The 18,238-nt window shown below is 42.5% G+C and overlaps 1 protein-coding gene across 2 annotated transcripts in view; it reads right to left on the bottom strand.

Annotated features, from left to right (window-relative positions):
* Window positions 1–3,070: 3,070 nt before the first annotated feature.
* Window positions 3,071–18,238, bottom strand: part of TBX15 (T-box 15) — a 54,652-nt gene continuing 39,484 nt past the window's right edge. The window contains exons 7-9 of one of the 2 annotated variants that reach the window (XM_015563497.1): window positions 15,409–15,506; window positions 10,426–10,524; window positions 3,071–5,460 (exon numbers count right to left, since the gene is read on the bottom strand). In XM_015563497.1, coding sequence (XP_015418983.1) covers window positions 4,676–5,460; window positions 10,426–10,524; window positions 15,409–15,506 — 982 coding nt within the window. In that variant the 3' untranslated portion in view covers window positions 3,071–4,675. The remainder of the gene's footprint in view (window positions 5,461–10,425; window positions 10,525–15,408; window positions 15,507–18,238) is intronic. The other variant, XM_015563499.1, reaches the window with a different exon arrangement.

Genomic DNA, 18,238 nt, shown 5'->3' with positions numbered 1-18,238 from the left:
TCGATTCTCTCACAAATGACAAAGTATTGCATAAAAGAGGATGTTAGTCTATAGCAGGGGTTCTCAACCTTCCTAATGCCGCGACCCTTTAATACAGTTCCTCATGTTGTGGTGACCCCCAACCATAAAATTATTTTCATTGCTACTTCATAACTGTAATTTTGCTACTGTTATGAATCATAACGTAAATATCTGATATGCAGGATGTATTTAGGTGACCCCTGTGAAAGAGTCGTGCAACCCCCAAAGGGGTCGCAACCCACAGGTTGAGAACCGCTGGTCTATAGGCTGAAAGAAGTTTCTGAATGTCTCATTTTCTTAAATTACTAGGTTTGAATTGAGGTGCTGTCATTTTTCTTCTAAAACTTATTTCACTGACTTTTAAAATGTTATTTTATTTTTAGCCTGTCATTCCTTCTATAAAAATTCTGAGCATCCTTCAAAGCTGAATCAAGTTCTCCCCAGCCTCACCTTTTTACACTGAGCATCTTCTCTGAGTTTGCAGAGAGCATCTTCTTTCATTTGCCTCACATGTGCCTGGCTCTGTAAAAAGTGAACCCTTTCAGGAAAGAAACCAAGAAACATTTTTTTATTCTCCATTATGTGTAAGGATGCTGACAAGCTAGTATCTAAATTAAATTCACATTAATCTGTCAAAGAATACAGCATGAAGAACAATAAATCCTTGTAAACTTAGGCCCCGTTAATTTGGAGTGAATGCAACCATTTTGCACTATCCTTGACAGATGGGATTGGTTGATAAATTCAGCAATAAGAATAAATATGTATTGAGATTCTGTAAGAGGCTGGGAGCTGTCCTGGGCATTGATGATGCAAAGAGGAACAAGATAGCTTTCCTCAAGAAACAGGAGCAAGGGAAGAGCAGCTTAACTATAGAGGAATATAATTCTATAGGCCTTTGTATATAATAACGTCTAGTAGCATTTTGTATGTAACCAGTGTACCAATTACAATGAATTTTCATGATTGCATTGGAGAGAATTGGGTAGAGCATATTCTTAAGTATTTATCCAGTTTTGGTTTAAAATAGTTTTATTACTTCTCAGTTACAGATAGAAACATATGCCATGATTCAGATGTAACTGATTTGTATTGTTGTAATTCATCCAAATTACAGAAGTCTGTACCTAATATAATTTGAGACATGTCATGCCCAGAGAGCCTACAAACCACGAGGCCCTCAGTCAGCCACTGTCCCTGCTGTTCTGGCAATGGTCTGGTGGCTAATGGAATTAACCAGCATGCCACTCTTTGGAGCTATTTATAAAACCAAAGTGATGATTAATTAAGGTTTTTGCTCCCCCAATCCAAGCTCCATTTCTAGTTAATGAGTGTGATGGTCAGCAACCTGCCACCACCCCCCAATCAAGCCCTGGTGAAATGGTCAGTGGGATCCCAGTGTAACTGTCCACCAGGGAACAGTCAGGGCAGGAGATTTCAGGTCCTGGCGCTGCTGCTTCCCAAGCCCATTTAAATACAGGCATGTTACAACCTTTATCATCCTGACCTCCCATTTACACAACAGGACTTCCTGCCTTGTCCACATCTCATGGCTCTTGCAGAGTTCAAATGGGATATGGGAAAGTGCTTACATGTGGAAGAGCCCTAGGCACATTAGTGTCTTAGAAGTCATTATTTAGTGCATGACAACTCAAAATCACCCCTCCCATGCTGTGGTGGTACATTCAAAGGAGAGCGCATATATTTACAATTAAACATTCCAAGTAAATCTAGCCACAGAGGCAGTCTTCATTCAACCCCTTAGGCCCGTAGTCGGCAAACCGCGGCTCGCGAGCCACATGCAGCTCTTTGGCCCCTTCAGTATGGCTCTTCCACAAAATACCACGTGCGGGTGTGCACAGACAGTGCGATTGAAACTTTGTGGCCCATGAGCAGAAGTTGGTATTTTGTGGAAGAGCCGGTATTTTGTGGAAGAGCCACACTGAAGGGGCCAAAGAGCCAGATGTGGCTCACGAACCTCGGTTTGCCGAGCCACAGTTTGACGACCACTGCTTAGTGGTCCTCCCTCCACAGAGTTCACCCAGTTCTGAATCTATGTGCATGTATATGTATGTGTGTATGAGTCTGTGTGAACATATGTGTGTATGCATGCATGTATGTATGTATGGGTCATTCTGTATGTGTGTGTGGCTAACTTCATGGCTGCAAGACACTGCTTAGGCTATGTCTTCCTTCCTAATTGTTCCTCACAGGACTGCTGAGGCTCCGGGGGCTTAGTGTTAATTGCGCAGATCTTACAGTCAAAATTCCACCAGCTCAACCACTTACCACCTGAGGGCCGTGGTCGAGTACTTAACCTTTTAAAAGCTTATTTCCAGATATAGGTAGTCGGACTCTACGTACATCATTTCACCATCTCCCATTTATAGTATTTATAAAAAAAAAAAGTTCTGTCATTTTGATGTATGTACATATGTGCTTTATGTTTTTTATTATTTACCACGAGTAAAGGTCAGGAATTGTTATCTTTCATTTAATTTTTTTTTTACTGTTTCACTTCATTACTGCTGTGTATGTGCTCCATGTGAGTGACGTAGGTGCTTATGTAGGTGGGTTCTGACTTACAGCAAAAATCGCGTTACGTCGCACCATAGGAACGGATCTCCGACATAACCCCAAGGACCTACTGTATATAAAATGATGCTAAAAATAATAGCTACCTTGCAGAATTGTGGGCAGATTCGGTGAGATATTCATTTAATGTCTAGCTAGCACATGACTGTGATAAGGGAGGCTCTTAGACTCATGAAGGCATCTAGGGCTAATCTGAATGTGCACATCCCACTGAAATCAGACCTGGTTTCAGTTCTACCTCTCTCTCTGACGGACTCTGATTCGGTTGGGATAATTTGCTCAGTTTCTCTGGAGCTCACTTACTAACATAAAATGAGGATAGTAATATTTTCTTCATGGGATCTGAAGAAAGGTCATGTAAAGTAGTGGAGATAAGAGCACCGTGTTCATTGTAACGTGCAGGGCATGTGCATAGGCTGCTATTCACATTTGCCATAGAAACAAACACACAGAGAACAATGGCAAAGATTTTATTTAGCGGCTTTCTGTGCTTGGCACTTAGAAACAGAGTTCCGTGCATTAGGGCAAATTTTTATACACCTTTTCTTCATACATATTTTACATACCCTTTTTATTGCCCCCTTTTTTAATATTCATAATATTGAATTCCCCACTAGGCACATAAATACACTTATCTACAACACATCAAAACCAAAAATCTTAATAGTATCTGTATTATTTTACTTGGTATTATTTGCATTTCCACACCATTTAAAAGGTTGAGCTTGCACCAAACCCCACTTGTTTTTCTTATCATTAAAGGGATTTGAAGGGGAAGGGAAAGATGAAGGCAAAAACCCAAAACATCAAAATGCAATGAACTATTTGATAAAAATGGAGATCTGAGGGCAGGTGGAAGGATGTAGAAGGCCCATCTGCAATTCCCTGGGACATGACAGGATCTCTCCTTCCAGGTGTCTGCATCTGACTTGTGAAGGCCAGGCTCCTTTTGTCGCCTCTGCACTTGGTTCCATCTGCCAGGGTTATAATACTTTTCCATCTTCACACTCCCCCTACATCCCTTCCCACACCAGGCTACATGCTCCAGAATCCACACTTCCCACGTGGTGCACCCTCTTCTGGATCACAATGGTCAGAGCTGTGGGATCAAGACTCATTCCTTGCACGGTCCCTCTCACCACTGCCCTTGACCAGGCACAGTGTCCCAGAGAAGCTCACTCCTCAGCACCACCATGATTCCTTCTATAACCTGTAGTGGAGCTGGGGAAACAAACCAAAACCAATTCCTTGGTGAATTGAAACTCTCATCACTCCTCGCACTTCCTCTGTCAGTCTTGCTCTCGGCCTCTCTCTTGTCCTCTATTCTTTCTCTTTCTCTCTCTCCATCTTTTCACGGCACCACTGGGAACATCACACTGACTGAAGACAACCAAAGTTTAAAAATAATTTTCTTCAAGAAGCCAAGTCCAGCTGTAGTTCTGATGTCTTCCCACCTTCATCGATGGGAAGGGGTTCCAGGATACATGGTTCATTCCAGAAACAGAGACAGCTGCAGGGGAGAAAGGTGGGCAGTACTGCCGGCCGGGTCCATCTAGTGTCATACACAGACAATTCTCGGCGAAAATACCCATTGCGGGCCTCCCTCCACAGAGTTCACCCAGTTCTGAGTCTATGTGCATGTATATGTATGTGTGTATGAGTCTGTGTGAACATATGTGTGTATGCATGCATGTATGTATGTATGGGTCATTCTGTATGTGTGTGTGGCTAACTTCATGGCTGCAAGACACTAGGATCTCCCTTAACATTATTATAAAATGATTATTCAGTTTCTTCAAAGAACACTCTGGAGTAGACGATGCTTTATAAAACTAAGCTTTGGGAAGGCAGGAGCATGGCCACTGGGTTGAAGATGATGCCATCATGAGTGTACTTCAGTGGCTTCAATGTCTCTTGTTCTTGGGCATATGCTTTCCTCCTCCAGGAAAAAAAAATATATATATATATGCAGTTCCTGTGTTTCAAGGGCCTTGGGCTCCTAAAGAGGAGGAGGTGCCCATGGAGACTCTGGGGCCTTGGCTGGTGGTTGGACTGGCCTTTAAACCATGTGTACCGACATCTGGGAGGAGGAGCCTGGGACTGCCCCATACTGCCGGCCGTCACAGGTGTTAGCCCCCTGCTGGTTGTTGGGCGAAGGGCTGATCATGTGCATGCTGTGCTCCATCCCTGTGGGCAGGTACTGCCTCTCTCCAAAGGCCCCATTGGAAGGCGAAGAACAGAGTAAAGTGCTTTGCGAGGCGCTCAGTTTCTCTGGGCTGGCAGCCAGCCTAGGGGAAGCAGGGAAGTTGTATCCATACAGATTGTAAGGGTTGTGGAGAGAGAAGGCATTGTAGGAGCTCTGCTGCATGTGGCCGCCCCCAAACATGTGTGGCGAGGAGGAGGAGGAGGCCGCATTGCCTGCCTGCATGACATACTGAAACTGGGAAGTGGGGAAGGACCCCAGCTGGCCACCGTAGGCTTCCATCTTGCTGTTGCTAGGCAACGAGGGAGGAGTTGGTATTCCTGAGATCAGGGATGGAGTCCTCTGAGGCATGAAGGTTTCGGAGGGCTGAGTGGCTGCAGCAGCGCCACTCTGCAGCCTGTTGTAGCCACTGTCACTCAGCCCTGGGTAGCTCTGCAAGGCAGCCATGTTGCTTCGGGCACAGGGCGGGTAATCAGAGAGGTTCAGATTGCACAGCTGGCTCTCTCGGCAGCCCACATTGAAAGTGTTGGGGGCCAGATGAAAAGTTGGAGGAGAACAGGATGGAGATAAAATATGAGAAGAAGCTGAAGGGGATGGTGTGCCAGTGCTGGAGGTGGTCGGGGAAGTGCCTGTGCTGCCCCCTGAAAAATAAAACATGAATTCCATTGAGACAGAGGCCTTTTAAGTTGAGTCTGTCTAGGCCAAATGCAAGCCATGCAGGAGGTACCCTCAAATGTCCAAGATGGGCTGATTTTTACAGAACCAGTTTTCTCTTAGCTCAGCAAACTTATGGTATGTGATAACACCTGTGTGTGTGTGTCCTCTCCAGAAAAGAGGACAAAGAGGGTGACAGAAAAGAATACCAAACTCTTTTGTTTCTCTGTGAAGTAAGTCTTCCTTTTCAGAAAAAATAATAAGCCTTCTAATACTCACTTTGCCATTTCTTACCATCAACCTCATTTTCCAGTAAGACCTCTGGTAATCAGCACTGAAATCCAGTAGCTCAACTTTTCCCATTCTCAGTGGAAATGCATTATATATGTATTTTAATCAGGCACTGTTGCTTGCTTCACCATATTTAGACTTCCAGCTAAAAATATAGGATACCAAATCTCAGGGTCTTAATCTCAGAGGAAATGTAGTACTTGGGGCAAGGTGGGCCAAGTCAAGGTTGAGGCCTGGGAGGGCTGAGCAGAGTGGCCCAGGTAGTGGGAACTGAGGTATGGGATTGCAGTTCTGTCATATGACATACATTATGAGCACAATCACAAGAGCGAGAGTAAGCATACAGCAAAGCTCACCAAAACAAAGTCTCCTTTTATAAAAGCTTGCCCAGTTTCAAAGCCTGGAACAAATATTGCAAATGCCATCTTTGGGTTTGGGATATTTACCAGGACAAGAGCCAATCAGGTAGTAAAGTCTAGAGATCTCTGTTCTACTCAGCTTGGTTACACCACCACCACCCCCCATCTGACCCTAGGCATATCACTTTCCCCTCTGAGTTTCAGTTTCCTTATCTAGAAGATGATAACTTGAGTTAGATCAGTGGTTCTCAAGGTAGGAGGAGCTTTAAAAATTTCTTAAGTTCCAGAATCCCACCTCAAACCAACTAAATGAGAATTTCTGAGCATGGAACCTCCATATTCATATGGCCTTAAAGCTCCCCAAGTGATTATGATGTGCAGCCCTAGTTGAGAACCAATGATACAACCCAAATTCCTTATTTCTAAGGACTGGAATAATGATTGTTAAACTCAAGTGTGCTTGAGAATCATGGAGGGCTTGAAACCCAGATCACTGACCACCCCCACCTCCCAACCCCCGAGGTTCCTGATTCTCTAGGTCTGGGGCAGGGCCTGAGGATTTGCATTTCCAGTAAGTTCTCAGGTGACATCGATGCTGCTGGTCTAGGGAGCACATATTGGGCTAGGGGGCCTCTTGGTCCCTTTCAATTCATAAAGCCCCTGGATCTGGATCTGGATCTGAAAGGGCTCTTGTGATATGTGGATATTAGAACTGGATTGGTGGCAGGTGCACCAACAGGCAAAGGGCCAGTTCAACACAACCTGCTTTTGCCTTCAGATAGTTTAAGAAGACCAAAAAGGACCTTCTCAAGCCTCCACTTCCTGTCTCCCCATTGGAAGTTCAAGACTGTGGTTGGGTTCTGGGGCTGTTGGACCTTTCCTTTGAATTCTCTAGAATGAGCGGCTGTTTTGTCTTCCATAGGGAATCTACCATGGTAGAGCTCCTCCTTCAGGGCAAGGTTGGGAGTTTCCCAGAATGATAGTGAGCTATGATTCCCCAAGGTCACCCACAACTCATGTAGGGACTCTTAAGAACCTGGGCGGTTATAAAAGGGACAAGGACATTTTAAGTGGAAAGAAGCAGAAATCAAGTTTTTATCAGTGAGGGAAATGTGAAGAAAACCAACACGATTCCAGGTAATTGGATGCAAAGAAACCGCCCATAGGGCACCAGAGCGGACGGCCCAGATTTGCACATAGAGAAGCAGATACCTCAAAGAGAAGCCAAAAGTTCATTTTTAACAGGAAAAGAAAGGCCTCAGCCTACATATGCAGAAATGGTAATAGTGTTGGATGTAAAAATACAAATTTAGTTCTTAATAGTTCTTTTCAGTGTCAGATTTTTATAGAGCCCAACTAATATCTCTTCCTTGGTCAAAATACTAGTAATTTTCCCAATGAGCTTCTAAGGTAGAATTGGATTCGTTATAAATAGCTGCTGATTTTAAAGTCATTTCAGGAAATTCACCTTCCTGGTTTCTTGTTTATGCCTTAAATTCCTTTAACAGAGGTAACAAAGACTTTTATTCCATAAATTGAGATAAGGCCAATATTGTAACTACTTCTGGAAGACATCAGCCAGCAGCTGACCGTGGTAGGAAGAGCACCAAGCCTGATTCCAGCTACCCAGCTCATGGTCACGGGTGAGGTGGGCTACCTCTTCATTCCTCTCACCTGTGAAATGAGGGGCTTGAACTGACAGACTTCAGTTTGTTTTTCTTAAAATTGCATTTGTGTCTGAGGATTCAATTGATGCTAAAGTGCGAATAGCCAATAACAAATCCTTTCCAGGAATCCTTTTAATAGAACAAAGGCATTCTGGAAGGGAAGACTGGGCAGAGTGAGAAAAAACCTCTTGTCTTTGTACTTCTGAATGCCTAGCCTGCAGGGCCTTACCGGAAGCTTGGGAATTTGTTTTCTGTAAGCCTATAGTTCCTCTTAGAGGCATTTTCCTTATCTTTCACCCCAAATGCTGTGAGCTTCTGTGAAGTAATTGCTACAGCACAAATGGAGAAACTCGACTCCAACTGTAAAGAGAGTTGTGTTTTATGGGCTCTGTATCTGGTCTCCTCTCTTTGAAAGCCCGTCCTTGCTCTCCCAGATCTGATGTTCATGCAGTCCCCCCAGAGAGCCCCTGTGCAGGGCATTGCACTGTCCTGTTACAGGTAAGCCTCCCCAGGCACTGGCCCTCACCCTGCAGCAGGAAGTGTAGGATGGAGCAGATGACTTTTTACAACTCTAATGGTTTTTTCGGGTGACCCGAGATGGAACGAATGGTACTGATTTAAGCCCTCAATTGGTTTCACTACAAAAAAATAAGACGGGAACTATTAACAAGTTACAGGGATTTCTGCTGAGCAGATGAGAGGCACATGTTAAAAAGTTTGTAGTCAGCTTGCTTTGGCTTTTAAACGACACTCACTGGAAATGAGACTTGGTGGCCTGCTGAGCTTCAGGGGGTGGGAGCCCCCCATATGAACTAGTGTTTGAAGTGGGGAGAGCAAACCTGTCCGAGAGGTCACGATGCTTCCGTTGGCTTTGAAGAAATGTTCCAATGTGCTTACTCAGTACAAATAGTAGCGAGTTTTCAAAGTCCAATAGAGAAGACCATGGTATGCATTTTGCAGAGAACCAACCCGAGATACTGAGACGTCTTTACTGTTATGATCTAACAACTTGTCAGCTGTTAAACAAGATTGGGAGTGCCAGCCAAGTGCTAAGTAAGCGTAAGGAGGCAGGCCACCCTCCCTGTTCATTTCAACACTTCTCATCGCAGAGAAGCTTGGGCAGAGTGGGAGGCCAGGCCACGCTGATACAGAGGGGTCGGAACTGCTCTCGGAGAAAAGCGTGCCTCCCTCATCCCCTCTGCCCGCCAGGTCCAACTGCTCTAGGGTCTTGATTTAAACTTTACTTAATGATGAACATGATCTATGGAGTCAAACAAACTCAGTTCCAATTCCAGATGTTTTTCTGGCTTAGCAAGTTAGCCTCTCCATGAAATGGAATTATGAATCTCTACCTGATAGGGATGTTTTAAGAAATAGATGGGATAATATATATTACAAAGTACATATAGGCATTAAATATCTGTTTCCTTTCTTCTTCCCTTGTACGAGTGAAGGAATGAAGGAAGGAAAAGGGAATCTTGGTTCATTTGGGTTCTGTTGAGATAGCTCACAGATGTTGGCCTCTGTCCGTGGAGCTGAGCTTCTCGGCCTCTCCACTGGTGAGCACTGTGTCATAGGTAGATGCCCCAATGTAACTGCTAGAAGACAGATCACTGGGCACATGACAGCTATGGACTCACCAGGGCCATATTCCCAACTCTGTTTCCTCTCTGAATATTGGCCCCTCCCCAATGAGCTCTGCCCCTATGGACACTAGATGCCCTATGTCGCCATCTCTTCTCAGATCAAGCAAAGCAGAATTGAACACAAATAGACAGATGGATACTTTCCCCAGTGGATGAAGACCACTGAGTCTACTCGAAGGACTTAATCCACTTCTGAGAGGTGATTCAAATGTAATGGCCATGATATTTAGTTTATAGCTGGAAGTCTGTACCTCTTAATCCTCTTTACCTTTTTACCCATCCCCCTATCCCTCTCCCTTCTGACAACCATCAGTTTGTTCTCTGTCTCTGTGAGTCTGTTTTGTTTTGTTAGTTTGTTCTGTTTCTTAGATTCCACATATAAGTGAACAGGGTTGTATAGCATAGGGAATATAGTCAGTAATATTGTAATAACTGTATACAGGGACAGATATTGACTAGATTTGCCATGGTGATCACATTGTAAAATATATAAATGTCAAGTCACTATTTTGTACATCTGAAACTAATATATGTCCTAAGTAACCAAAAACTCTCTGGCATTCCAAGACCTATCCTCCACCCACTCTACCTTTCTGCACCCTAGTTTGTTGACTAAAGTGAGGAGGTGTTCATTAACATTCAAACTCGACTTTAATTTGCTCCAATATTCAAGGCTAACAGCCAAAATAACCAAAAAGAATCCATATGCAGCAAGGGATTCCATATGAAGACAATAGCCCAGAATATACTTGTGCACTATGAAGACAGTTAAATGTGACCGTGAAAATCCTGGAATAGCAAACCTGCTGACTTTTGCATCTTTAAATTGATCACTTCCAGACTGTAATATGGAGGCTTTCACATACAGCTTCCTTTTGAGTTCAATTTGTTGTGCTTCCCCATCCCCCCCCCAAAAAAAAAATAAAACTTAAAAATGGTAAAACAAAACCCCATCTGAGCTAGTAAAGAATAAATTTCCATGTAATTACTTGGTTCCATGAGCCAGGCACCCCTCTCGTAGAACTCGATGGCATCTGTCCCTGAGAAGTGCTGATTCACTATGTGTCCTTGAGTGGCTTTCTTTGAGGCTTTCAAACAGGTAAGAGGTAAAATGTCAGCATCCTATGGACTGATTCCAGGGAATCAATCCAGTAGCCATAAAGTTTAATGATCACAGCCCTGTTCATCCCAACCAAGGAATTACCCTTACTGGAAATCAGTACCCCTCTCAGCATGCAAAGGTGAAACATTAGAGCACTAATGGGAATTGTGTGGTTTCAGTCTAGAAAGACTCCTAGTGCATCCTTCTCTATAAAGTTTAAAGATATGCACAGATCCAAACCTCTTCCCCTAAAAACAGCATTTTGTATAGTTGCCCAATTCTCATTCTTCACCGTGGTCCTTCTGTTTCTTAGATGGCCTGTTTTATGCCTTCCACATTCCCTAGGTGGACTGCCCCTATTTTTTTCACCTTCCATAAACTTGTTTGTTTCTCTGCTACTTATTTTACTGCCTTCCTTGCTGCAGTGTACATCCGACCTTTGCATAGCCTCCTGGAAAAGCACATGAGTCGGAAAAGCACGTGACTTGCATCTGGACAATCCAGGCATCACGTTCACTGCCCCCACTGCCTCAGCAATTGGTTCAGGTGACGCAGTTAGAGTCCATGAGACTCGGTGGGATTTTGGCTAGAAATGTTAGGAGAGAGGCACATAACCTTCCCAACAGATTCAAACCTAAAAAAAAAAAAAAAAAAATGTATATCCAGGGTTGCTGGCAGCTTGGTTACCACCCTGGGGAGCCTGAGAAGTCAGATGAGAAATGATGACACCTGGGAGTAAGGTGGTAGCAAGGGAAATTAAGATGTGGATGGATCTAAGAACTTGGTAATGTTTGGATATGGTGGGGGATTAATGGATGGTGGTGTCCTTCCTCCAGGAGAGGGCGCCAAATCTGTGAGGTAAATCATAGAATCAGTTTTGGACACATTGAGCATAAGGGACTTTGGAACAAAATAGAAAATGTAACCAATAACTGTTGGTTTTAGTGATAATTAAAATGTTCTCCAATCCTTGTCATGAGCTCCTCCTGGGCATTATTCCTTATCTCGGTGATAAATGAGATCCCCTCATGGGCATTATTCCTTATCTCGGTGATAAATTAAATCAGCTATTTTTGAATCATTACAGTGATCATTACAGTGATCACACAGTAGTTCAAAGGCTGCTACCCATTCACCTGTTCTCCTTTCCCAATCTCTTACTAGTATAAATTTGCTCAGTAACTGATTCCTCTCACTAGCCAACCTCTAATTAAAACAAATCCCAAAAACCAACAGAGACCCTCATAATCCTAACTTCAGCTACCTCACAAACATTAAAACACCCAATGGTGCTGAAATCTGCCTAGTGGTGTCTGCTATCAGTTGAGTAGAGGGAGGGCTTCTGTCAACGGCAGGTCTCCTCACTTCCACAGATGGAGACATATCGTAGCTCTGGTGTCACTGGTCCGGGAGGGTTCCTTTTAGCACTACAGTTCTCAGATATACCTGGAGACACTGCTCACAAAGGTACTCTCAGTTTGGGCCATACAAATAGCTCCATCATATATGTCATTATAACATCATTATCAGAACAATATCTGAACATCATTGGGAAAACAGGATTGGACTTGGCTATAACTGACCTGGGCTGTTATTTCCTGTCTCTGTATTGTCTCAGTCAACTTCCCCAAGCATAACTTAGTTGGTTAGTTCATTTTGGCCCTGTCACTAGCAGTGTTCAACAAGAAACCATTCCTAAAATAAAATTTCTACCCCCAGACTCTCCAAAAATATAAACTCCCTTGTTAATTCTACATGAATATGTCTGAAGGTCAGACCAAGCACTTGACTTCATTAAAATGAAATATGGACCTATTGAGAGTTATTGCATAAGCTATTGAACAATAAGCCATCAACTGGAAGAATAAACTACACTTTTTAATAGAAAATTAAAGCTGTACTAAGGTAGAATGAGGAAAGATAATGTGTCCTGGTGGAAACTGTCCTGTCAAGTAGGAAATCCACTTTGGAGTTCTCAACTCAGTTCTTCCACCACTTAACTGCAGATATGGTACTAGACTGCTCTATGCCTCGGTTTCTTTTTGTGCAAAAGGCAGAGGACACTGAATCCCATGCATTCTTATAAGAGAAAACAATGAGGATGCCCATTCACTATGTTTTTAAAAACAGAAGGATTAGGTTTACAACCTGTGGCTAATTCAACTAAGTGCTTTCCTTGAAATTTATCAAAAATGGATCTTAATAAAACATAATAAAAATTAAGCAAGGGCAGAATGAATAAAGCCTCCTTGACCTCATCCAGCAGTTAGGTTGGTGTAGCAGCAGCAGCTTCAAAACTGCCTTGGGCCATGTATGTGACATGCCAGAGAGTCATGTGTTTGAAGCAGTGAGATAATATAGACACTTTGGTGAGTCAGTCATCATTTGGATGTTAGATTCAGTGCCCACACTGTCAATATTCTCACTAAAAGGTAATTGCTACATAATCAGTCTGCCACTGAAGTTTCCTCTAGAAATTCACCACTCTCTACTTCTTCTAAGACACAAAAACAGTTCAACACAGATGGCTCTGACTCTTCTTCATTTTATGAGTGATACTGTCCACAGTTACTGAAATTCTTACTTCTTAAAGGAAGAAGAAATGAGGATTGTTACTTTTACGTCCTTTGTTAACGTCAAGAAACTAACATATATTTTAATAATGAAAATCTGGATCAAGTTCAGTGTATGGTTCAAAAATGTATTTCAGTTAAAGTCTTGGCTTTTCCTCCAGCCCATCCCACTGCCATATGTATCCAATAATTCAGGCTCATTCTCCCCCAACTGATGAAAAAGGGAGTCACTGAATAAGTGTGACATTTTACTTCAAAAGTTCAATTTCTCTTAAACCATTGTTTGCAAAGTATCAGCAATAAGTCTTTGTGTTGATAAATTTTTAGTAGAAGCAACATGAATCCTGAGATGTTGTATACCTAAACAACTCATGCAGTTTCCCATTGCTGCACCTGCCCAGAAAACCTATGCCTCAAAAGCGCCATGAAAGACTAACAGAAGTATAACACCCTGGCCCTCGCCAGTGTGGTTCATTGTCCCATACTTCGAAAGGTCACAGGTTCTATTCTGGGTTAGGGCATATACCCAGGTTGTGGGTTTGATCCCCAAAGTTTCTCTCCCTCCCCCACTTCGCTGCTTCTCTCTCTAAAAATCAATAAAAGCATGTCCTTGGGTGAGAATTTTTAAAGAAGTATAATACCCTGAATATTTATTGACCTGCTCCTACTAAAGTTTTATGGGGAGCAAGTCACTTCATATGAAATGGAAGTCACTTCCATTTCTCTTCCACTTATAAAAATAGAAATAGGAATTCTGGATCATTTGCCTCACTAGATGCCAATAATGGTGAATGGGCTCATCATGTTTTGAATAATCATTAGAAAAGTGACATCTCTTGCCCCTGATTCATCTTCCTCTTAGGTATCCATATACAGAGACATAGGTTTGATGATGGTGGTGGTGAGATGATGATGAGAGCTAGCATGTACTGAGTGCTTCCTGTCTTTTTAAATGCATTTCCTTTAGTCCTTATAAGAATTCTTTTCTCCCTTTTTCCAGATGAGAAAACTGTCAGAAAAGATGAGGGACTTGACTAAGTTTGTAAAGCTAGGAAGGAACAGTGAGAAGAGCCTACCCCACACTGTCTGACTGCAGAGCCTATATTTTTAATCTCTGTTATTCATCGTAAAACCTGAGACATTTCAGTGTTTTATGTTACAAACCCTTTTTAGTATATAAACTGCCAGGAGCTCCCCTGAGAGGGAATGTAATATAATGAACTGCCAAGTCCTAGAATGGCCTCCCATATCACAGAGCCACAGGTTCAAAGATAGAATTCTGTGAACGGTGGCCTGTTGATGGAACAGAATAGGCTTAATCTGTCATTTTGATCGGTCACTTTTGAGCAAGAAAAGACTGGAGAGGGAGACTCATAAGGTGTCTGACACAGTGGAAAGCTTTCACTCTGGTACCCAGATGAATGAGTGTTGCTCCTGGGAGAGTCACTGACTAGATGGCGAAAAGGAGGTGAAATCAGCCCAGGAGCCATCTGTACACGTGGCCACAGGTTTATGAACCTAAGCTATGAGGGAAGGGATATTCGAAACTGGGTGAAAAGCACAAAGCAGTGGGGGAAGGGGACTCTACCTACCACATCAACGTGAGGGGCATGCCCCACATAAGCCAAGGAGAGAGCACAAGCTACAAATTCAGGCAGCCCTCTCCTCACTTTCAAACCTGGAGTGATTTATTCCCATTGTCCAAAGCTAAGTTTGGGAGTCTTTTTAATATATGTTTATTGATTTTAGAGAAAGGGAGGAAGAGTGAGAAAGAGATAGAAACATCAATGATGAGAGAGAATCATTGATAGGCTGCCTCCTGTATGTCCCAACTGGGGACTGAGCCTGCAACCCAGGCATGTGCCCTGACCAGGAATCAAACCATGACTTCCTGCCTCATAGGTCAATGCTGAAGCCAAAGCTAAGTTTTTTCTCACCCAGAAAGTTAGAACAAGAGAACTGATAAGGCTGTCTTGAGGAATAAGTGAAGTAATTCTGAAGATCTCTTCCAATGCCAAGGGCTTCATGAATGCTTAGTGATGGAAATGATTTCACCACCATCATAATCATGAATGTATAACCTTGCATTGGGAAGGAGAGAGAATTTGGGGTGTGAGGTGAAAAGCTGGAACTGGCCTGTTTGTACAAGTGTTGATGCTCTGGTTTTTACAGAGCTATCAAATTATCTTCGTTCCGGGAAAATTGGGCTGGGCTTGGGGCTAGATGTGCTGTATTAGTTCAGCTCCCACCCCCTCCCTGGCCCTACCTCTGAGCAGAGGCGTTGCCCAGGCCTTTACCTTGCTGCTTTTGCATGGTGGTGAAATCCTCAAAGGTGAGTGTGCGTACAGGGGGTCTCCAGAACGCATAAGTCTCCATGATGGCTTCCAGTCCGGTTCTGCAGAGAGAAAAGCCAGTAAAGGAAGTCGTAAATAATCCCAAGAAACACACTGACTTTTTACAGGGCCTGGGTGGTTTTTCTGGCAGGTGGTATATACAGAAGCACTGAGAGACAGCAGCACCAGTAAACTAATCAGGAAGAGCACAAGGCACACGTGACACTGGGTGGCCAGAGGAAGAAGAAGATTATTTGCAAGCAAGTCATAACTGTAATGGAATTTCACCCTGACCTTCCTTCAGAGGAGGTTTGGTCTGCATGAGAAAAAGAGCAAGTTAAGGTCGGGGTCACAAATATCAAGAGTAGACTTGAGCAGAGTAGCTACTTTACCCTTCAGTAAAGTCTGTATCATTTGTATGAGGTGTTGACGGGCATCATTTTAACATAACCAGGTTATCTCAGACATTTTTTTTTTTGCAGATATTACATATCATCAAAACAGAGTATTAGATGGGGTTTCATTTAAAGTTTTGAACACAGCTTCTGATTATTGACTTTTGTTTAGAATTAACTGCTTCTATCTAAGTGGAGGAAGGGAAGTCTAGGGACTATGGGGGAGGGTAGAGAAATGGCCTAAGTCACTGGAATATAACATGGTGTCCCTTCCTAGAAAAGACAAGTTTTCCCACTTGAGATGAAACTTATCTCCCCGGGTAATACATTTCCAGAGTTCTCTTCTGTCTTGCATCCCAAGAGGAAAGTGAGAAGTTTTATTTTAAGTGAGAACAAATATCCTTTTCTTAAAAATCACTATAAAATACCCTGAGGTTCTTCTCAGATGAGCTGCCGATAAACTGATTGGCTTTTTGTATTGGAACTTCCTCTCTGAACATGCCTTACTTGCACAGTTAACTTTCTCGTCTTCTCTGGAATCTTGGAGGCTTTAAATACACCAATGTTGGCAAATCAAACACTGTATTTTTAGAAGAGGTGGGGAGGAGAGGGTGTTGCATGGTGTTTATTAGCTGTTAATCTGCTAAAAGTAGGAATAGAAGACATCTCCACATAGTCACCTTACATTAATGTTGAATACAGTACATGAAACTATTTGTGGAGAGAAAGAGTCCAAGCAATTAGGACATTCGAAAATTCTAAGAGGATAGGCAGGTACAGACACATTGAGCCTTGCTGAATTTAAGAAACAGGACAGGCTGGGTCTTACTGCCTTGCTTTGGAATGCTGTGGCCCATCAGAATATCTTAGGGTTCCCTTTGGTGGCATGGGAGGCTTACTATAAATGATGAGCTATTTATTGTTTGACCTCCTCTATTTCATTCTTCGTAAGAACATGTATCAATGATGGTAACAATATTAGCTCAAGAACAAGGAACAGTCGCTTTTCATTTCACAATAAGGTGATAGAAGACTGTGAAGTACCAATAACACTCTGATAATATTTCCAATATTTTATTTAAAAAAATAGAAAATTAACTATTATTTCACTTTCATAACAGGCAAAAAAAACCTGTGGCAAATTTATTGATATTTTTATTTAAAACAGTCAACTGTATATAGGATAGTGACCATTTAGCATTTACCCAAATCTAAAATCCACCTGAAAGACTGAGTTCCAGAATCCTAGATTTAAAAATGGGAGGGATGTTGGGTGTCACCCTATGATACCATTTGGATGGTTATCCAGCCTCTGTTGGAGTATTTCCCAAGGGAAATATTCAGTTTTTTAACACATCTATTAGAATCTATTTATGTACTCAAAGTATATCTCTTTGTAGAAAAATTAATCATATTTGTTTACTGTATGCCACCTCTTATTTGTCCTCAAACCTCATCATCAAGCTTCGTTGGCTAGATCTAATTGTTAGAAAATATAGCTCTATATATCAGGATTTGGTGAAGTGCCGTGGCAAGATAAGTATTAAATAATTCTCCTCTCTCACTAATAATTCACATGAGATACTTGGGGATCTCATGGGGTTTTTTTATGTCCCGGTGCTTAGCACAATGCCTGTTACTTGGCAAGATCTCAGTGGTATGAGTCATTATTTCATGAACTTTAATGCGCATTCAGTTTCAAAGCCTAAAACTGAGGAAAAAAACCTTGATGTAAAATCAAAACTCTGAAGACAGAAGGAATCCTCTAGCACTGGAGATTTGGGAGTCGTTTCTATTGATTATGCCTTTCTTGACTCTGGTTTCCTTTGGTTTCTTCCGTTCCAGTCATGGAATTTCTAACCTTCAACAGAGTCTGAGTCCCCTTAGCCGAGGCCAATAGTTCCACGCTCATCTTCTCTTACAAGAGTCCTTGCCAACCACTTATTTACATCTTCAGCCATTTGGATGTCTTTTCAGAGTTTATCCTGTGTAACTCATTGTTTACTTATTCATCATCAGTAAACCCTATTTTTTGCAGAATTTTATCTCAAGGTTCTTAAATGTGAATTCTTTGTCTAACAAATAAAAAAAAAGTGGTCTTAGGTAACCACATATCATTAACATGTTCCACATGGTGAGCCACTCTGGGTTTGTTGCACACCAGAGACTGATGTCATCTCTGAGGTTTCCAATCAGAGATGATCAACTTGGCAAGTGTCGCCCTCTTGCTTACTTTTCGCTGTTTGCTCCAGTGACAACAGAGGCCATACCCAAACCCTCTTTGTTTAGTCCTTTGGCTGTAATTACCTCTTTGATTTCCAGGTCTTGTCTTTTTAGACTTTTCAATCTGCTCCTTGGCCAAACCAACAGAATGTGCTGAAGAGGAGGGGGAAAGGAAA

This window comes from Myotis davidii, unplaced genomic scaffold, assembly GCF_000327345.1.
Source record: "Myotis davidii unplaced genomic scaffold, ASM32734v1 scaffold217, whole genome shotgun sequence".
Taxonomy (NCBI): Eukaryota; Metazoa; Chordata; class Mammalia; order Chiroptera; family Vespertilionidae; genus Myotis; species Myotis davidii.
Note: the sequence above shows the minus strand (reverse complement) of the source record. Positions and strands in the feature narration are given on the sequence as shown.